This window comes from Mustela putorius, unplaced genomic scaffold, assembly GCF_011764305.1.
Source record: "Mustela putorius furo isolate JIRA1106 unplaced genomic scaffold, ASM1176430v1.1 tig00003898_pilon_pilon_pilon, whole genome shotgun sequence".
NCBI classification, from domain to species: Eukaryota; Metazoa; Chordata; class Mammalia; order Carnivora; family Mustelidae; genus Mustela; species Mustela putorius.
The window spans coordinates 34,371,001-34,393,127 of NW_025422047.1; the positions used below are offsets into that span (position 1 = coordinate 34,371,001).

At 41.8% G+C, this 22,127-nt stretch overlaps 1 protein-coding gene across 2 annotated transcripts; it reads left to right on the top strand.

The window, feature by feature from the left end:
• Nucleotides 1-384: 384 nt before the first annotated feature.
• SSTR1 (somatostatin receptor 1) lies at nucleotides 385-3,288 on the top strand. Of its 2 annotated transcripts, none has more exons than XM_045067838.1 (2): nucleotides 385-872; nucleotides 1,710-2,844. In XM_045067838.1, exon 2 carries the CDS (start codon nucleotides 1,777-1,779, stop codon nucleotides 2,842-2,844), a length of 1,068 nt encoding a protein of 355 aa, XP_044923773.1. In that variant the 5' UTR covers nucleotides 385-872; nucleotides 1,710-1,776. The 2 variants fall into 2 exon arrangements, with proteins under 2 accessions (XP_044923773.1, XP_012901700.1); XM_013046246.2 differs by lacking the exon at nucleotides 385-872 and adding an exon at nucleotides 3,174-3,288 and having other exon boundaries at nucleotides 883-2,917.
• The last annotated feature ends 18,839 nt before the right edge of the window (nucleotides 3,289-22,127 follow it).

A 22,127-nucleotide genomic window follows, 5' to 3' on the forward strand; every position in this document is an offset into this window, starting at 1 on the left:
CCTAGGCTAGGGATAGTGGGAAGTCCCAGAAGTGGTTAAAAATCATGGTAATCAAACATTCATTCTTTAACACAGAAACCATTCAATTCCTAAGTGAAGCAGGCGAGCTTTAGGCGTGCCTGCATGGATTTCTGTCTCTTAAAAGTTTAGGAACCTGAACTAGAACGTGGTCACACGTCCAGGGACCTCAGAAAAGGCTGAAATTCTAGTAATCACGGAGAGACCCGAAGGTGTTCCTGCCAGTTTGTGGAGTTGGTGACAGGTGTGGTCACCTGCATGGCGGGTTCCACTTGGGTTTAGAGGAGTTGGCATCCTTGCTCTCCCAGGCCTTTACACTCTCCTCCCCCGGGGCCCGCCAACTCTCCTGGGTACAAAGTACAGCAGGGACGCAGGCGGAGCCTTTCCCAGCGGCGCAGCCATATCTTTCCCCAGTGAACACCTAGATGGATTTCCAATATCGCGCCTGGCACGTTCGGGAGGGAGCCTCGGGCTCCTTGCGTGCTCCCAGCCGCGCGTCCTCCTTTTTGCAGTCTATATTCCTCTGGGAGACGCAGCGGGCTGTGGGCACTACAAGCTTTATTAAGAGATTCGCAATGGTTTACTCAGGCCCCTAAATCACTCCCGCCCGCGAAGAGCTGCCTGCGGTGCTGTAACGCAGAATCTCCTAACGCACGTTTTTTTTTGTCCTTCCTCCTCTTAACACGGCTCAGGGTCAGTTTCAGCGACTCTGAGAGTATCTGCGTGGGCGCCTGTGCGGGGGTCCGGCCGAAAGGAAGGAGTTGGATTGCGCGAAGAACGTCACCGTGCCACCAGACCGCACAGGCACTTTGCACGGGCCATCTACGCGTCGGTCTGGAGGTAGCGCGCCCTGGGTAAGGGGGGCCGAGAGCTTCCGCGGCGGGTCTGGACCGGCAGGGCTAGCGGGAGCGGGAGGTGGGGGCTCAGGGACCCAGACAATTGGATGAGAGTGGAGTTGGGGGTCTCTCAGGACGGGCCAGCAACTGAGGGAAACTGAGATGAACTCCAGACATCTGTGCCCGGGTCTGCTTCACTGGATAGGAGCCGGTTGGGGTGGGACAGAGTCTACACCTTTGGTTCCCACCCACCCTCCAGGAAGGCGGAGAAACTCCCCAGTTCTCCCTGAAGGATGGGTATAGGGTACTGCAGGGGACACCCCCCACCCCACCCCCGAAGCAGCGGCTGGAGTTGATCCGGGCACAGGACTGGGAAAGAAAAAAAAAAACAAAAAACTGGGCGAGAGGTGGTAAGCCACCTATATCGCCTTCCTCCCTCTTTCTCTCCCCCACGCCTCCCTTTTCGTAGCTGCTGACGCGCTGGTGGTGTCTATTAATCATTCACCAGCCCAGAGCCGCGCCACTTAATGGCTGTGCGGCGCGGGGCTCCAGCCTCCTGGCCTCCCCTCTCCACGCTTGCTAGTGCCCAGGCGCCCCGGAGCTGCAAGCGGCTGCGCGCAAGCCGCCGCTGGGCAATGCGCCCCTCCGGCGCCGGTTGGAGCCAAGCTCTCCACAGCCGCTGCGTGCCACCCCCAGGTGTCCGGCAGCAGTGAGCTGCGGGCAGGCGGGCGGGGTGCCGAGTGAGGGCGCAAGCGGCGGGGGCGCGAGAAGAGCGCCCCAGCCTCAGTAGCCCCATCGGCCCCCAGCAGCTGAAATGTTCCCCAATGGCACTGCCTCCTCTCCTTCCTCTCCTAGCCCCAGCCCGGGCAGCTGCGGCGAAGGCGGCGGCAGCAGGGGCCCCGGGGCCGGCGCTGCGGACGGCATGGAGGAGCCGGGGCGAAATGCGTCCCAGAACGGGACCTTGAGCGAGGGCCAGGGCAGCGCCATCCTCATCTCTTTCATCTACTCCGTGGTGTGCCTGGTGGGGCTGTGTGGTAACTCCATGGTCATCTACGTGATCCTCCGCTACGCCAAAATGAAGACGGCCACCAACATCTACATCCTGAACCTGGCCATCGCAGATGAGCTGCTAATGCTCAGTGTGCCATTCCTGGTCACCTCCACGTTGCTTCGCCACTGGCCCTTCGGCGCGCTGCTCTGCCGCCTCGTGCTCAGCGTGGACGCAGTCAACATGTTCACCAGCATCTACTGTCTGACTGTGCTTAGCGTGGACCGGTACGTGGCCGTAGTGCACCCCATCAAGGCAGCGCGCTACCGCCGGCCCACCGTGGCCAAGGTAGTGAATCTGGGCGTTTGGGTGCTATCGCTGCTTGTCATTCTGCCCATTGTGGTCTTCTCGCGCACAGCGGCCAACAGTGATGGCACGGTGGCCTGCAACATGCTCATGCCTGAGCCCGCTCAGCGCTGGCTCGTGGGCTTCGTGTTGTACACATTTCTCATGGGCTTCCTGCTGCCCGTCGGGGCCATCTGCCTGTGCTACGTGCTCATCATCGCCAAAATGCGCATGGTGGCCCTCAAGGCCGGCTGGCAGCAGCGCAAGCGCTCAGAGCGCAAGATCACCCTAATGGTGATGATGGTGGTGATGGTGTTTGTCATCTGCTGGATGCCTTTCTATGTAGTGCAGTTGGTCAACGTGTTTGCGGAGCAGGACGACGCCACGGTGAGCCAGCTGTCGGTCATCCTGGGCTACGCCAACAGCTGCGCCAATCCCATCCTCTATGGCTTCCTTTCGGACAACTTCAAGCGCTCCTTCCAGCGCATCCTGTGCCTCAGCTGGATGGACAACGCCGCCGAGGAGCCTGTCGACTACTACGCTACGGCCCTCAAAAGCCGCGCTTACAGCGTGGAGGACTTCCAGCCGGAGAACCTCGAGTCCGGAGGCGGTGTCTTCCGTAATGGCACCTGCACGTCTCGGATCACGACTCTCTAAGCCTTGGCCACGCAAGGACCCTGCGCAAGGCAGGAGGAGGAAAATGAGGAGGAAGGGAGGCCGGGTGCTAGAGGTGAACGTATCCCAGGCGTCTGGGTGCGGTGGGGCAAAGTGGGGCTAAGACACTGTGTGCGAGTGGGGTGGAGCGACCCGGGAAAGTCGTGCGACCAAGGTGGAATTGGGCACTTTGCTTATAAATTGGGAAGGCTTGCTGGCCCCTTTCTCCTCGTCTGCTACTTTCGCTCCCTCCTCCACTGCGCTTGCACTTCTGCGCCCCGCTATGCGCCCCAGTCTGTAACTTCGATCTTTCCTTCCGCCCCGTCCTGCAGGTGCAGATCATGAACTCATAAACGTCGTCAACTCAGCCTGACCCTCCGCCCGGCCAGCCGTTATTTTTGTTTGAGCTGAGCCGCAGTTACCGCCACGGGTTTCCCACGGGGTGAGTCCCCGACTCGCCCTCAGCCCCTCCCTGCCGCGCCCCTCCGCTCGCCAGATTCTGCCTGGTGCCCCTAGCGGAGTCTGGAGAATCGCCGCTCTCTGGGCTCAGTTCTGTTTGAAGGAGGACTCGGGAATGAACTAGGCAGTTGGTCTTTTCTCCTACTCTCGGGTGAAGTCGTGCCCTCCCAAGAACCCTTTCACCGCTCGCACTCCACCCGGGGCGGAGCCAGGTGCTTAGTAAAATCGGTCCCGCGCTTCGAACCCCAGGCATTCTGCAGTCCCCATCCAAACCCCGCTCTGGAGCAAAAAGGAACGGACAACAAGCGACCCAGGAGTTTTCAGCAGATTCCAGGGTTTGGCGGGGAAAGGGTTGTAATAGAAACCACCCTTTTTTCGGGCTCACAACCAGCGCTTTTGATTTCAAAGACCAAACGCTGGGCACTCCCGGGACAACGCCGGTCTGTGTTGGCCCCATAAGGCAGGGCGCACTTTCCCCGGGGCCGCCTGGGAGTCTGCCGCTGCGCGAGGATTGCTCCCTCCCCTAAGCCGCAGGCGGCGCAGCTGTGAGAGCAACAGCAGACTTGGTTTCCTGCTCCCGCTTATCTCGGAGACCAGGCGCCGCGGCTGGGACCTCCGTGGCGCCTTTTGAGCCTTGGCCAATCCCGAGCGCGCTGCTGCCGCCCGCAGGCTAAATAGTGCGGCCTGCCTGGCCCCTGAAGGTTGCTGCCTTTCAAGCGGTGCCTAATAAGTTATTTTCTTGTTTAACATATTTATTTATTTATTTATTTGTGATGTTTGGAAAGGTGTCTCTGCTTTGCTTTTCTCTACTTGCCTAGCCCAGGCCCTTTCCTTCAGGACACTGGGGATGGGGATCGAGGTGGCAGTGGGGAGAGGCTTTCTCCCCAAAGACCCCTCAAAACCTGTCCTCTTTGTTGGGCCCCCCCTTTTTTTAATCCTTCTATTTTTGCTTGTATTCAGTGAAATTTGGAGATTCTCTTATACTTTTTCTTATGTAGTCTCTTGTTTGTCTTAATAGTAAATACATAAATACATAAATGATAACGTGGGTCAGCCACCTCCCTCCCGTGCAGAGTGGAATGTCCTGAATTCATTTCAACATCACCTTATGTATGGTTTTATTTATATATATATATTTTTACCCATGCCATCTATTTATCTTGCTCCGTCGTCATGAGTCCGTGAAACAATGCGAGGCTGGCTGGAGCACTTTCAGATATGGGCGTTCCAGGGACACTCAAGCCTGGAGCTGAGAAGTCTGATGCAGACCAATTGTAATCAGTGCCTAGAACGTCCCTGTTTATGTCCCTGCTTCTTCTAGGTTCTGGCATAGACGATTCTGATAGACAATCTAGTTAACATTGCCACTTCTTTCAAACACATTGAAAGTAGAGTCATTTGTGTCTGTTTAACCTTACCAATTACATTGGAAGCCTGAGCAGGGCAAGGACCAATAATTTTACTTCTTTGTATTTCCTGTATTGCTTTAGTATGCTGGCATGTACATAGTAGGCACTAAATACATGTTTGTTGGTTGATTGTTTAAGTAAGCCAGAGTGTCTTACAACCCTGGGGAGATACTGTCTGGGGCTGTCAGGTTCTCTCATTGACATGATACACAATGGTTGAAATCATGGAAAAAGATGTTTTGTGTAATATTTGCTTCAAGAACATTGTGCTTTCCTGAAAGCAGTAACCAAGAGTTAAAATGTCTCTAACGTTTTGTTTAAACTAAGGAACAAATATATGCTTTGGTTATACATCATAAAGTTTAGATCTGTCCCTTGATAATAATATATATTATTACTCCTTTGGAAAATAGATTTTTAATGGTTAAGAACAATGAAATTCACAAATCTTAAACACTATCCTCTTGAGAGGATACAAATCTAGTGCTCTTAACCTGTTACCATTGTAATATGAACTAAATAAACAAATATATTATGTTGTTGCAAGTTGTCTGACTTTGCCATTTGAATTTTACTGTTTCAAGGGATTAGTTAAAAACACATACATGTGGGCTTAGTTGCTTTGTGTTCCACTTAGATTTTAAGAAGAACGGTTCCAGATTACCTTTGGAAATTTTACCACAATTGGGATTATACTTAAAGTTGTTTTTTAAAAAAGAAAAGTCTATTAGTTCAGAGAAAGAGGAAAAACAACTTTGAGTCAATATCACTGGGAAGCAGTGTACCGGCCTAGCTAGAGGATATCCTAACTAGAGAATACCTAACTAGAGGATATTTCAATCTCCCAAAGACTAAATTACTGTCTACCCTTATTTATGATCTCAGACTTTGTTTTGGGAACTAAGTAATTGCTGACTTACTTAGGGAGAGAAAAAAACAGGAGAGGGAGGGAAAGGGAAGAGAGAGAGAGAGAGAGAGAGAGAGAGATTGATTTCCTAAAAGTGTTCCAGAGGAAATAGGCAAAAGAAATAGAAAAATCAGATTTCAACATAAGAGAAGAGAGTCATGTTTTACGCTTGGTTCTGTGATAGTCACTTCCATCTCTAGAAGAATTTAAGAAGGTAATAGAGGATTTTTTTTTTTTAACCAGACTTTATTTTTCAGAGCAGTTTTCTTTGCCCAGCAAAATAAGTGGAAAGCAACATTTTCCAAGCAGGCAATAGCAGTAATTCTAGAATCAGAGTGGTGGGTAGGGGGGGTTTCAAAAAACTTCAAATGCCCTGTAACTCTAGACTTAATAGTTCTAAACATTATCTCAATAAAACTAAGGATAGCTGGACTTTTGTCCTTTTAAATGGTTTTTAAAAGCTATAGCAAGATGGTAAATTGAACTTGGAACATTACTCCAAGCCCCTTCCAACTGGCTAGCTGGAAGAAAAAAAATAAATAAATAAATATCCAAATGTCCAATTGAGTTGATGATTTAAATAGCCGTTTTAAGAAAAAAATTCAAAATTTCATTTGAATAAGTTTAGACAGTCTCCCAAGCTGGCCTCCTCCTCCTCCTCTCTAGTCAGCCTTAAAATGGCTTTCCAATGAAGACTGGGAAGAAGCTTTATGCATCCTAGTGGAGAAGATGCTGGTGGTAGGGGGAGGGTCCTTGGTAAAGGGGCTCTCTCTGCCCTTTGCTCCCTGGAAACAGGTGCTTTCCCCCTGGAGATGATTGCTTTCTATAGTTGGTTGAAATCTGCAGCTTCTGGAGTCTATGATCCAGCCTCTCACCTTGCTGAGGGCCATACTCCGCTTCTGTGGGCTGCGGCCCTTTTGGTCTTCCATTGGCCTGGGGGGCTACCCCAGCCTCTGCCAAGGAGTGATCTCATCCTGCCACAGGCAGCCCCATGGTGAGCCTCTTGGCTCATGACTAGGGGGATCTAGGGTGGCTCTGGGAAAGTGACCCTCAAGCTCTCTTCTGTATTTTCCTGAGACTCTGCCTCAGGGCTTTTCCATCTCTCCTTACCTAATTTCACTTCTTCTAACCATTCCCTTCACTTCCCATCCCCTTTCCACTAGAGGAAAAACACAGGAGTCCTTTTGTCTTAGCCCTTGATGTGGTGAGGCAAAATAAAAGGATTTAGCAATCTCTGCACAATTCCCTGCCTCCAGGGGTTCACCTGATTTTCAAGATTTTTCTGCACCACCTTGAAGTTGAAGATAAGCCCTTTTCTGTCTTAAGGTGCGGAGTTAGGCACTCCCAATGAGGGACTGCAATGAAACAAGACTTGTGAAGGAAGTTGAAATGCATCATTTTAGTGTCTGTGAACCATTATCTCTCTTACTAGTGAGCTCTGTGTTCCCAGAGGAATTCTCACACAATATCCTCAGGCCATCCTCTCACACAATGTCCCCCACAAAAGGATTATGTTGAAAATCTCTGATGCTTCATCTAATTTAACCCTGACCATTATACAAAATGCTGTATGCATGATTTTGGCCTGAGAAGAAAGGCAAAGTGTTCTCCTGGAAAATTTTATGGAAGATACATTAAAAACAAACAAACAAACAAACAAAAAAACCTGATATATTTCCAACTTATTTTAAATAAATATTAGAGATATCAAATTTCTATCAGTCTTCCAAAGAACACCTTGGTAGTGGGGTTGCTTTGTAAATCTTGCTCTTCACCTTCTTTGGTCCAACGTACCACAGCAGAGAGGTTAGGCACTCAACTGAAATGATAGATGTTCATATAATTAGTACAGTGTGTTCTTAAGAAAATAAAGTATTGCAAAGTCTATGCCGTTATCTGGTTACACACCATTACATCTTTGAGGTAAGGAGAACCTCTTTCCCACATTCCGATGGAAATGTTCCTTTTCATTCAGCACATTTAAGTTCGCTGGCTTTAAAAGGAGGCAGAGGGGTTCAACATTGTTACATGGTTTCCCTGGAGGAAGGCAGGTACAGAGATAATGTTGTAAGTGATCATTTACTATTTTGTTAAAGATCTAGAGACAGGTTATTATAGCGAATGTATTCATGAAAGGATTTGTATTAGGGATGAACAGATATAGTCCAGGTTCTGATTTCAGCTCTAAAGGAAAGGACTGTGTCTCTACAATGATGACAAAGTTGAGGAGGCCTGTGAAGAGAAGTAACCAGTGCAAACTAAAATATCAAAATACCTGCTTGTCAAACTGTTGGGTAGCGACATCTAAAAAGGAGCCATTATTTAAAATAGATGTCCTTTGGTAAAATGTTCACTTTGATAATGATCTGAATTATTTTCAAAACCTATGTTAAACTCAATCTTACTAGTCAATATTTGGAAATATTACACTTCTTCAAGACTAAGACTATAGGCATGGTCTCAAAATTCTTTGGAATAATAGTGAGCTTAAGATTCTTAATAATAAAAAAAAAAAGATTTCTTTAAACCAGTGTGATTCAAATCTGCAGTTTTGAGTGGAGAAGAAGTTTAAAACAAAGGAATGAGAGGTGCGGAATGTTGTTAACTAGCATACTAACCCCATGTGTGTTCAACTCCGCACCCCTACTCATTGCCCACAGGCCCAGACCAGCTATGGGCGAAGACCTCAGGAGTACTCACAGCTTTAAAAAATTACAGAAAGATTTACGATGGAGCAGAGTCCACTTGGAGGAGGATGGTTTGTGGAGACACTAGAGTATCAAAAGACAGCAGTCCATTTACATTTAAAAAGGGAGAGGAAAAAATCCAAGACATGATAGGCAACCAGGAAAATATTTTACAATGACATATGTGGTTTACATGTCTGTTCTGGGACTGGCTGTGTCTTTGTCTCTATAACCCTTGAACAATTCATTAATCTAGCTAATATTATTAGCAGTGGCAAAATGTCTATTCCAAGTAAATAATTAAATTAAATATTCTCCTTCATGTCCAATGAGCCACTGTAATAAGCAAATCAAGCAGATGTCTCTATGCTTTTTTCAAAAAGACTCCCAAGTCTCCCTATACATACATAAACTCTCTGTGGGATCTGAACCCAAAACAGACACACACCTCAGACAAAAAGGAATTTCTTAGGTAATAACTGGTGAAATAGAACTTCAAAACTTTGTCCGACCCCCTAGCCTTTTACGTTCCCATTCCCTAACCCTTCCATCCTCACCTCAGAAGCCTTTTCTCCTGAATTTTCCCACTTCTCCCAATAGAGCTCTTCTCAGAAAAGGATTTCCTCTGATTTGCAGTTTATATCCCTGACAAGGCTCCAAGTGTTATCTTCCAGAAGCAAGGCTTTTTAATAAGGATATAGTATCAGATCATCAGACAGCCGTATCCTGGAAGGCACACTTTTGCCCAAGGGAAATACTTCTTAACAAGTGGTCCATGAACCCTGCATCAAATCACCCAAGAACTTAAAAAAAAAAAAATGCATTATGGACATTGGGGAGGGTATGTGCTTTGGTGAGTGCTGTGAAGTGTGTAAACCTGGTGATTCACAGACCTGTACCCCTGGGGATAAAAATATATGTTTATAAAAAATAAAAATAAAAATAAAAAAATAAAAAAAAATAAAGATGAAAAGAAAAAAAAAAAAAAAAAAGGAAAAAAAATGCATATTGTCTTTGCTCCGCTCTAAAGTTTTTGATTCATTAGGTCTGGGGTGAGTCTCAGTGTTTCTAAAGTACACTTAAGTTTGAGAACTATGGTTTCAGGATGAAGAGCATGGAGACTGGCCTCAGTAGATGTAGCTGTACTTTATTAATTGTGTGATACTGAGCGAGTTAATCTTCCTGATATGTGTTATGCTCACTTATAAGATCAGATAATAATACCTCCTTTTGAAGGTTGTGATGAGACAGTGCATGGTCAAGGGCCCAATCCATTAGGACTCTTTAAGTTGTGAATGAACAAAAACTTACTAGCTCACATAACTGAAAGTTCTGGAAGGAGAAAGATCTGGCTTCAGGGTGTGCTTTATCCATAACTCAGTAAGACTTTTTTTAAATTTTTTTCGTTTTCTTTTCTCATCTCTGACTTTTGCCATGTTGACTCCATTGCCAGATAGGCCATTTCTTTGTGATTACAAGACAGCTGCAGAGAATAAAACATGATATTTTTCCAGGCTCCAATTTCAAAGGAAAGAGTAAAAATGATTCTCTCCAATTGGACTGTTTGAGATAGTTTATCGGTTGTGAGACACCACTCCGTGTCTCTCACTGTCCATCTCCTCCATCTATGTTGCTAAGTCTGCCCAAGAATAAAGGCCCTGACCACACTTCTTCTGGATTCTTTCTCAAGGTGGTGTTTGTTAGCAAGAATGGTGAGCAATCAGATAAAGTCTCTTCCAAGAACACGGAAGTCTTGATTATTGCTTGCTCTGAAGTGGCGGTTTCCCCACCATCATTGTTCCTTAGCTGTGACACAAGCCCACTGGCACACGGTGTCCAGATGGGCTCATATGGTTTCAGCTCCATGAGAATCAGAAACAAAAGGAACTCATGCAAATCATGATGCTTACTGGCTGCACCACGAGTAATAAACTCTTGTCTCTGACCCCGAAATTCTGCGTCTTCTGCTGTCATCCATGAAACAATAGATTGTGAAGCAATAGACTATCTTATTAGCTTGTAAGTTAAGTAAAATGGAATTTGGGACCCTGACAGGATCTACCACTGAAGCCATTAGCAAGGTCTGAGGAGTGTTTTTGGCTAGATCTGGGCTATATACTTAACCCTTGGAGCTGAGAGGGTCAACTCCACCCAGAAATGGGAGGGTTAGGAGGGTGGATCCCAAAAGAAAAAATGAGATGCAATTACCCTCAGTAGATGAGGAAAGGTATATTACATGGCAAAAATAAAATTAAAAACCACCCAGCACAGATCTGGGAACCAAACAGATTGATATAGATACCTCAATAAATGACAGATGATATTATTATTATTAATCATTGTTGGTATATCTTTAAGAGAAAGAGAATTAAAGTGATTCATGTTTTAAAATGCTTCTGCTTCTAGTCATATATTTAAGTGGATGGTATTAGAGTAACTTTAAATATGCAAAACTTTGCTTCATTTCTTCAAATGTAAGCACATATGAAACTGGCACAGATATATTTTCATTCATATATTTTTTCTACGATAAAGAATATAGTCACTTATTTGGGAAATTCAAAACATCTCACAGATATAACTGATAGTTTCCAAATGACTTTAGCATCAGACTCCACATCTTTAAAATGAGAATTAGATTAATAACAATATAGTACATTCCTATAAGGTGAATGACACCATTTATGCATATTTTAAAATCAGGTGACACAGACATTTTACTATGATACCCAGCTTACAGTTAAACATATTGAAAACAGCTTTGAGATTAGAAACCTAAATGAATAAAGCATGAAGTGATACACGGAGATTTGGTTGAGCCAGCTCTGAAATTACATCTTATTATCAGCACTTGGGGGAAAAGTTTGCTATAAATACAGTTTTAGGTAACAGAAGCAAACCCACCACAACCAGGATAGGTGCCAATGATTAGTAAAATAAAATCCAAATGAATTTCCTTCTGTTTTAGCGTGGCTCACAAATATATTTGTGCCACATATTTAGGGCCCAAGATACCATTGTGAAGATAACCAAGTCCCATGAATTAGAATGACAGCTGCATCTCCCCTCAGATTTCACAGCAGTTATATAAAACTGTCAGTAACCAGAGTTTAAAAGATAGCAGCAGGGCAGGCAGGGGAAGGAAAGAGAAGTAACATTTATTCAGTACCTACTTTGTAAGTGACACATTTGCTAGGTGCTTTATATGCCACCTCGTTTGGTCTTCCCCAAGATTCCTGTGAACTATAAATCTTTATTTCTCCTACAGGCAAGGGGCAGGAGTGAGGGGGAGAGAAAGGGGAGTGGGGAGAGGGAGAGAGAAGAGAGAATTGCCCAGCATGTTGAAGCAGGTAGTTAGAAGAACCGGGACTAAAAATCAAGCCTAATGACTCCAAGAACCATGATCTTTCTATCATACCAGTTGAAGTCCTTTTAACTGCCACACAGAGTCCATTCCATCAACTACATAGAAATGGGAAAAGTCTGACTGTTACCTGCAGTTTTACAAATCACAGTGACCAAAGCCAAAATGTCAAAATGTACCACTCTACTAATGAGTAGAGGTCTTACCTCAGGGAGAATAATCAAATAAATTATTGGCAAATACTAAAGGAGCTATACTATTTTCCACAGAGTCAATCTGATTGCCTACAAAAAACACCAGTTTCACCTCCAAGCCAAGTGTACCCATGTCAAGAACATCATTGTGTACATATGAGGCCTCCCATACATGCTCTTCCTCTAAAGAGAGAGACATGGTAACAGAGTGATCCAGTAGGTGGGGTCAGGAATCTGAATGCATGGTTAAGAATCCTGGCTTTGGAGGCACCTGGGTGGCTCAGTGGGTTAAGCCTCTGCCTTCAGTTCAGGTCATGATCTCAGGGTCCTGGAATCGGGCCCCACATCAGGCTCTGCATGGTGGGGAGCCTGCTTCTCCCTCTCTCTCTGCCTGCCTCTTTACCCACTTGTGATCTCTGTCTGTCAAATAAATAAAATCTTAAAAAAAAAAAAAAAAACTTTAAAAAAAAAAAAAAGAATCCTGGCTTTAGAAACCACTGGCTATGTCACTATGGGCCTGGGCCACTTATCTACTTATGTCTTGCACTCTTTGTTTCGTTTTTGTTTGTTTGTTTGTTTGTTTTTAGAAAGAGTGAGTGTGTGAGGTAGAGGGCGAGGGTCACAGGGAGAAGGAGAGAGAATCTTAAGCAGGCTCCCTGCTGAACTGACATGGGGCTTGATCTTGTGACCTAAGACCATGACCTGGGCTTAAAGCAAGAGGGGGTGGCTTTACCAACTGAGCCACACAGGCACCCTTATGCCTCATATTTAACTGAAAAGTGACAAGAAGAATAATTTCTTTTCCATAATGTTAGCAAAGTGACATGTAAGTCCTTCTAACATATTTTACACACTTTAATAATCCTTTTTGTTGACATAACTATCAGAGATAGTGAAAGTTCAAGAACACTGAAAAGCAGAGTTTCTTTTTCACTTATGACGATATAGTAAATATGTCCCAATTATTAGGAATTAAATGATTAAGAAATATTAAAATAATATTAGTTACTACAACTTTAATGGCCATTAGAATAGGACAAAACTCTGGAGTTTAAAAAGGCAAAATTCTGAATGAGTAACATTAGTTCAATTCCATAAACTACTGTAGGGCATTAGAGACAAGTTGAGTTCCTTTTACCTCTCTACTTCAACTAGTAAGGTGTTATGCTATAATAATAGTGTAAAGTAACTGAAACACATTAACCTAATTTTTTTTAATCTGGTATTCTTTTCAATTAATTGGCCGTATCATTTATCAGGATAGCAATTAAATAGAATCCACTGAATTATTCAAGTGAATAAAGTCTAGTAAAGAAATGATGAGCAAATTAGAAAAACCTTCCCAAATATTGAAAGCTGATATTATAAAATTATAAACAAATTATTTTCTTATAAATTATTTTTATAAATTATCTCATTGAATCTATGAGCAACAGGAGTAGCGTGTAAAACAAAGAGGTAAAAATGTAAAGCACAACTTCAAACAGCTGTGGACACTTAAAATCTGAGGTCTGCCAAGTATTTCTTTGAAATGAGTGCTGTCTCACCTGCAGCTGCATTTCTCATCCCATTTGCAAACCAAGGATGACTCTATAAGAATAGAACTAATGACTGCATTTATTCCTCTGAGAGTTAATCCTTTTCTATGGCAATATCTTCCCCAAAGTAAGAATCTCTAGAATCATCACAACTGATATCCTGTTACGTCCCATTTCAAAATGAAATAAAATGAACTCCATTCTAAATTGAGTACATATTCATTTTTTCCTATCATTTGTCCAACAAAAGCACTGAGGAGACAAAGGGGAAGGGAAGCATTTGACAAGCCAATGATGGGTCCTTGCAAAGATGGTGAGCGGCAATGAGCAACAGGATATAAAGTCAACGAGGATTTGCTTAGGCAAGACCCCATTCACGCTCTCTCTTCCTAGAGCACAGATGTCGGGGCTTCCCAGTTGTTTTCCACCAGTCTACAAATTCCCTAAGGGCCATTTGTTTTTTATTTCTCAGTGCCTACCTCATCATCTGAAAGGTACACAGTCATTAGGTGTAGTAACTGTGGAGCTCAGTGACTTAATAGCTCTGTGACCTCAGGAAATGACTTCATATCTTCACCTTAATTATAATTTCCTTATCTATAAAGTTGGGGAAATACTAGTACCTACATCATGAGATTGTTCTGAAGGTTAAATAAGTTAACATTTGTAAAGTATTCAAAATAGTTGGCACACGATGAGTTTTCTAGTACTCAACAAAATACCGTTACATTAAATTTGATGGATTTACTAAGACAAAGCAAAGCTTTGAAGTCATTGATTTTAGGTATTGGGGGCATTGCTTACCTCTTGAGTAGCTCTCTCCCTACCTGTGAGCTTCTGGAGTATTCTCCACATGAGCATCTGACTTTCATATCTCAACGAATTTTTCTAAGTACAGGTACTTAATAACTTTAATTATGAATTCCTTAATCAGAAGTGTGTTGGAGTTTTTTTGTTTTGTTTTTTGCCTTTTTTTTTTTTTTTAGAGACAGAAAGAGCACACATGAGAGCACATGATGGGGTGAGGAGCACAGGGAGAGAGTGAGAGAGAGAGAGAGAATTCCAAGCAGACTTCCCACTGAGCAAGACACCAGACAGGAGGCTCCATCCCACCATCCTGAGATCATGACACAAGCTGAAATCAAGTCAGATACTTAACTGACTGAGCCACCCAGGTGCCACTGGTGGGTTGGCTTTTTAATGACAGATAATTACAATGGCTCCCTAACCTTGCTGCACATTAAACACATCTGGGAAGTTTTTTAAAAACCTAGGATTCTGGGGCACCTGGGTGGCTCAGTCATTAAAACTTCTGTCTTTGGTTCAGGTCATGATCCCAGGGTCCTGGGATTGAGCACCACATCGGGCTCCCTGCTTGGTTCCCCCTCCCCACTCTCACTGTCTCTTCCTGTCCAATAAATAAATAAATACAATCTTTAAAAAAACAAAACCTAGGATCTCTAATGCACAGCTTAAGAAACTTTTGAAAATAAAGCCTAAGACATCATTTGGAAATAAGTTTCCAAAGGATTCTGACACCAATGGTTTTACTAACTGGTATGTGGGGAGCCTCCACTATAGATGAAAAAGACTCCACAAAGGAAAGTACTGCCTTCCTAGTGAAGGGATTGTGGGGGCTGTGAGGAGTCTATGGTTGTAAAGGTGATGTTTTTCTTTCTCAGTCTGGTGTCTTTTTTGGCCCCTTAAATTCCACCACACTATAATCAGAATTGCCATTCACCCCAATAGCTCTTCAGAGGCCTTCTGTAAATCTCCCAACTACAATGGTATTGTTGCCAGCCCCTCTCTTACTGGTATCATTTTCAAGGGCATTGGAAAATCTTTGTTTTGATATTCTTTCTCTTTGATATTCTTCCTGCAGACACATCTCTTCAGGGGAAACAACCAGACTTTGCACATACGGAAATTTCTGAAGATTTCCTTTCTATATCCTCTAATACTCTTTTGGGTCTTGGTTCATGTTCCACCAATTATCCCAATTAAAAAGGAGTGTATAACATGCATAGCCTTAACCTCTTCCTCTGCAGCCTTTTCTATTTAGCTCATGTGATCAGCACATGCAATATAAAAGTCAATTTCCAAAGAGCTTTGAGATCATTGGCAAAAGCAGACTTTGTTTCTTGAATATTTTAGTTCATTGACCACTATAGGAAATGGAGAGTATGCTGAGGCCTGAAGAAATTGGGATTGGGAACAATGGGAATGATGGTAATGACAGTGACTACTGTTACCTCCGTCATCCTTATTATGACCTCCTGGCTGTGCGACTGTAGTTGAAGTGGCTTCAAAGGAGTGAGTTATTAGCATTCAATGAGAGATCCTAGAGTCTCACTGGGTATTTAAGGCCATGATAAAGAGAATGAAAAGGAGGACTAATGAATTGGAAAAAAAAAATCATATGACAGACATGACTATAAAAGGAGAGTGTAGGATCTACATTTAATGCATTGGACCAATTTTTAGCCTGGGTATTAGAGGATGACAACTCAACATCCGGGAATAATTCAGATAAATATAGTACTTCATTAGTTTCCCATAAGCTGCATAAAACTAGAAAAATAAAGATTGCCAATAATGTGAAATAACAACACATTTTGCAAAGAACTCTCTAGCAATAGGATAATTTAAACTTTTTTGGAGGGGGGGTAAAAAGTATTAGAGAAAGAAAATCACAGCTTAAAAAGCCAATTTCATTTAATTTATTTCTCAGAATCTTTAGTAATATATAATAAAGTTGCTTAGTACAGGGAATAATTTTTTAAACAAAAGTCACACCTATTTATTCCTATTTTATATCAGATTTCATCACCACTTGAAGGTTAGTTTTGAGTTAGAAAACATGTTTTAATAGTATGTCTACTAAGTTAAAGACTCAAATAATATTCTTTAAAATCAAATATTCACGACAACATGACTACAAATAGCCTAGTTCTACATCTTTGATTCAATTGTTTGTCCACCAAAATGATTTATTTCTTTTACAAAAATGACAAATTTTAGATAGCAGGTTTGCAATTGTGGGTTCTTAAAATACATTGCTTGAAATGATTATATTCATATTGTTTCTTCACTGATGTAATGCCCTATATATAGATTAACACCCCAGACAAGTAATATTGGTTAATAATATTTTGTACAACAGGAGTGTTATGAGAAAAAGGTCTTTAAAAATGTGTTTTTCTTTTCCTTGGGATTTGTCTTTTTATGAAACTAGAGTGAGTCATCATTCATATGGGTTAGGAAATCCCAGCCTTTATTCTTCAGGATAAAATTTCATTTGTCCTGTTAGTACAGTATAGTACAGTATTGTACAAATAGTCTAAGTCAACAATTTTTTGGCATGAAAATAGGAAGATGTTAAAAAATTTACATTTGTTTCACATATTAAGAGAGGTAATTGGCAGTACCCAGTGTTGTTATATTTATTAAACAAAGTATTTATAGCACCTGATTTTTATAAGGGCACATGAGTCTTTAGGATACCGTAAAAAATTGCTCAAGGGCACATGGGTGGCACAGTCAGTTAAGTGTCAACTCTTTTTTTTTTTTTTTTTTTTTTTTACTTATTTGTCAGAGAGACAGAGAGAGTGAGCACAAGTAGGGGGAGCGGAAGGCAGAGGGAGAAGCAGGCTCCTCTCCGAGTGAGGAGCTCCGTCCAGGACTGGATCCTAAGACCCTGGGGTCATGACCTAAGCTGAAGGCAGATGGCTAACTGACGGAGCCACCCAGGTATCCCAAGCATCCAACTCTTGATTTTGGCTTAGGTCATGATATTTGGGCGGTGAAATCGGACTGACCCTCAGTCAGGCATGGAGCCTGCTTGGAATTTTCTCTCTCCTCGTCTTCTACACACTCCACCTTCACACACTTGCACTCTCTCTTTCTCAAAAAAAATTTTTTTTCTCTAAATTTTATGAATCATATACCTGATGATTGACAGATTTTTTAAGTTGATTTTCTCTTTTGTTGATAAATAACTAAATTAAAAATTTACCCATATTTTCAAGATTCCTGTTTCCAGAATTTATTTTCCACGTCAGTGTCCAGAATTAAAGAAAATGACTAATCAAAGTTATAAATAAAACATTATCATAACTTAAGGAAAAAACGAGTACATAATAATCTCTTTGCATGAAACAATGCCATAGAAAATAATTTAAAATTATATTTAAATAAATCTTAATATATTTAAGTTTAAATCTTAACATTAAAGTTTTAATCTGCGGTAGATAAAATTATTCTTGTGGTGGTGTATTTGTCTATGATTTGACTATATATAAATGATGAATCATTAAATTCTACTTCTGAAACTAATATTGCTATATATGTTAACTAACATTTAAATAAAAATTTGAAAAGAAAAGAAAAAAAAGAGTGGATCTTGACATATAAAGGATTACTATTATTACAGTTCCTATGCTAGTATTTGAAAACAGAGATTAAAGCAAATGCAGCGGTTTCTAAAACTTTATTGAATTCTAGATCTTCTTTGAGTTTAAATTAAAAAGAAAATCAATCTTATTTTGTGGGTAGGTGGAGAAATTTTCATCTATATGGCATCAAATATCTTGACAAACATGGAAATGGAATGAAGGTATAGTTGATAGTGAAAAAATAATTGTTGTCACTGTGCAAATCAATGTTAATTTTCTCACTCACACAAGAAATATTTTAATTACCTACAACCTTGAGCAAGACAATTCAGATCCAACAAGACAAGAACAGGAATTCTTATTCTTTTTTTTTTTAATTTTTTATAAACATATATTTTTATCCCCAGGGGTACAGGTCTGTGAATCACCAGGTTTACACACTTCACAGCACTCACCAAAGCACATACCCTCCCCAATGTCCATAACCCCACCCCCCTTCTTCCAACCCCCCTCCCCCCAGCAACCCTCAGTTTGTTTTGTGAGATTAAGAGTCACTTGTGGTTTGTCTCTCCCTCCCAATCCCATCTTGTTTCATTTATTCTTCTCCTACCCACTTAAGCCCCCATGTTGCATCACCACTTCCTCATTCTAATGGGGTGAGACAGACAACAAACACCTAAACATAAATATATTAAGAGCTATAGTGAAGATAAAACAAAGTGATATGAGATAGTGTTTCTGAGTAACTAAAATTGACTTGTCAGAAAATGCCCTTCTAAGGGGGAGCTATTTAAGGTAAGATTTGGATGACCTGTAGATTATCCTAGAAAGATTGAGGGAAAGGGAATTCCCAGCTGAGGACCTAATATGGGAATGCTATATTCCAGAAACCAACTGGAAACTGAACAGAAGAGGATGATCAGGAAAGAAAGGGCCAGTGAAGAAAGAGGAAAATTTAAGAGAGGAAAGTGTTTCTATAAAGAGAAGTTTCTCTTGTACCAGATGTTCATGAGAACTCCAGTATGAAAAGGACAATTAAGTGATATTGAATGTGATAGAACATTGGTAGTTGCTGACCTGATGTAGCACAGTTTCAGAGGATTACGGGGTGAAGGCTAATTGGCATGGGTTGAGGAAAGAAAAGAATGGGAAAGAAATGGAGATAGCAACTTTGGTCAACACTTTCAAAAAGTTCTTCTCTGGGGTGCCTGAGTGGCTCAGCGGGTTAAGCCTCTGCCTTTGGCTCAGGTCATGATCTCAGGGTCCTGGGATGGAGCCCCACATTGGACTCTCTGCTCAGCAGGGAGTCTGATTCCCCCCACACCCTGCCTGCCTCTCTTCATACTTGTGATCTCTCTCTCTTTGTTAAATAAAGAAATAAAAATTTTTAAGAAAAGTTTTTATCCAAAAAGGAGCTGAGAAATATAACAGGAGCCAGAGGAAGAAACCAAGAGAGCATTTTTGTATTAGTGGGAAAAATTAAGTTAGGAGGGATACATTGATGAAAAGAAGAAATATTTCAGGAAGAGAGTTCTATAGTAGGGAAGGCATGGGCAGGAGAGCATGAACCCAAGTTTTGGGTTTGGCAGAAGCATGTTCATCTCTTATAATGGAAGATGTGAGAAAATGGGTACATAGAAAGTGGTTTTCATCTTGTTGGCAGTTTGAGGAGATATGAAAATCATGACATAGTCTCATTTTAAAGAGTGGGAAAACAACACATATTTAGGTAAAAAGATAGCCAAGCAATATTGACTGCCCAGTAAGAATTTGTGGCCCTGAGTTAAAATTGGAATCAATCAATATAAATGCATGATTTTCTCCAGACTTATTCAGCAGTCAATGTGATATAAGAAATAGTGGGATAACTAGAGTTAGAATTTTTTGGGGAAAAGTAATACAGAAGAAAAAAGGAGCAAGGTAGTTGCATCCTTTAAAAGTACATAGATAAAATGCTGTAACATGAAACATCAACTGAATAAGGAATAAATAATAAAAAGCGATCAGTTAGAACAAACAAGAATAAAGATTGATGATTTGGAGAACTTGGTATGATCAAAGCACAGCTGGAGTGGGAATGAGAGAATGAAGAGCCATAAGGTGAAAGAACAGAATACAGAAAATTGGAGGAACAGCACAGTTGTCCGTGGTAATTAGGTCAAGGATGTAACTGTGGGTGTGGGAGTGGCCAGCTACTGTAAGATGGTGAAAAAGATGCCAAAGACGAAGAAGGTCAAGGAACTATGAAGTCACATGGAGGATGAGTTTTCACAAGGATATTGAAGTCACCAATAAACATTATTGATACAGGCATAGAGATGACAGAGATTCACATACTGAAGTCTTCTACAAACAAAAGGAAGGGACCAGGCAATTAGCAGTTGCCAGCTACAGAAAAGGGGAGCATGGGGTGATATACATAATAGTTGAATCACTGTATTGGACACCTAAGGTTAATAGAACACTGCATGTTAATTATTCTTCAGTAAAAAAAGGTGGTATAGTTTGATATGAGTGCAAAGATGTCTGAAAGTTTCAAAGATGGAGAAGTCACACAAAGCATAAAGAGAACAGAAACACCAACTATGCTGTCAGACCCCAAGGGTTATCTGTATTAATGTCCAAATTCTTCTCTTCACATCAAGTAAGTGGTATTGTGTGGACAACACAATATTTGTTCCATCAATGGTTATAGCTGGACATGGATAGGATTCGTTGGCATTTAACCCTCTTGTTTAATTTTTCTTCTACTATATAAAGATATTGAAACTCGACCACATTAGAGAATAACTAGCTATTACACATAAAGTACCTGAAATTATGAAACATTCAACTCCATTATTCATTTTAAAGTTTTCCTTGTGTGAAATAAACTTTGACATCCCTGTACTGGACAGGAGCAGGGAATTGTGATATAGTGATTAGAAATATAAGACTAGGAAGAAGCTAGTTTTCGTAGGTAATAAGGTTGCATGCTTACACTTTCCTTTTCCTTCTCCAGCTGCAAATATAACAATTTAACACTAAACAATCAACCTTCGTTTTGGCCAAGTGAAGCTAATAATGCAAAATAATCAGCATATCTGAGGTACCATTTACAGAAGCAACTTCTAATATACATTTTTTCCAGTTCTTTTGACAAATGTATGGCTCTGCTAACATCCTATGATGGATGTATTTCTACCTGTCTTCTTTAATAATGTATCTCACAAGAAGGATAAGCAGAAAACATATTATACAACACAACTGTTTGTTTTCTCATTTCACGTTCATGATTACTTGAGTCACGAATGACATACGATCCAAACCAGTAACATATGTCTGTGCCTGACAGAGGACATTTTTCATCTTCCGGGTCTGGGTTACATCTTCAGTAGCCTGTGTGATGAATCTGAGTGAAGTGAAACAAGCGTCTCAGGTTCCCTTCTTGGGTATGATATACTTCAATGTTTCATGGAAGCAGCAATGAAAGAAAAAGTTTTTTTCTTCTGTTTTCTATTCTAATTCTAGTAAGCATTTAGCTTACTTCTAGACTCTATAAAGTTGGCTAAATAATTTTATTGTGGTGTTTCTTCTTTCAGTCAGAAGGCGGATACCTGGCCCAACTTTCCTGTCCTTCACCCTACCCCTTTCCTTGGCACACTTTTGATCTTGTTGGATCATACAGGTGTGGGAGCGATTCCTATACATCAAGTGATTGTTCATACCTTCACATCTTTCCTGATGCTTGGAATGCTTTTAGCTTCTTTAGCCACTTGGTATATTTCCATACATCCTTCAACTCTCTGACAAAGCATTACCTTCTTCCTCTTCTTCTTTTTTTTAAAAGATTTTATTTATGTATTTATTTGACAGAGAGAGAGAGAGAGAGAGAGATCACAAGTAGGCAGAGAGGAATGGGTAAGCCAGCTCCCTGCTAAGCAGAGAGCCAATGTGGGGGCTCGATCCCAGGACCCTGAGATCATGACTTGAGCTGAAGGCAGAGGCTTAACCCACTGAACCTCTTGGCTCCCCAAAGCATCACCTTCTTTATGAAGGCTTTTGCAACTCCCCTATTCATCTCTCTAACAGTTAGTCATTCCTTCTCCTTTCCTTCTATGTGCATTTGAACTTATATTAGTTGTTGTCAGGGTGGCCATATAATGTATTGTCCAAACCAGGGCAATTTTGAGAGCACAGGGGTGCCTTGTTAATAACTACACTGGGATATCAGGCATAGATGACTGTCCTGGCTAGTCAGCGTATGTGGTTACCCTAATTACAGCACTTATGGCATTGTATGGTGGAACCATCCTTCTCCTGCAATGAGACTATGAGGGCAAGCCTATTTTGTA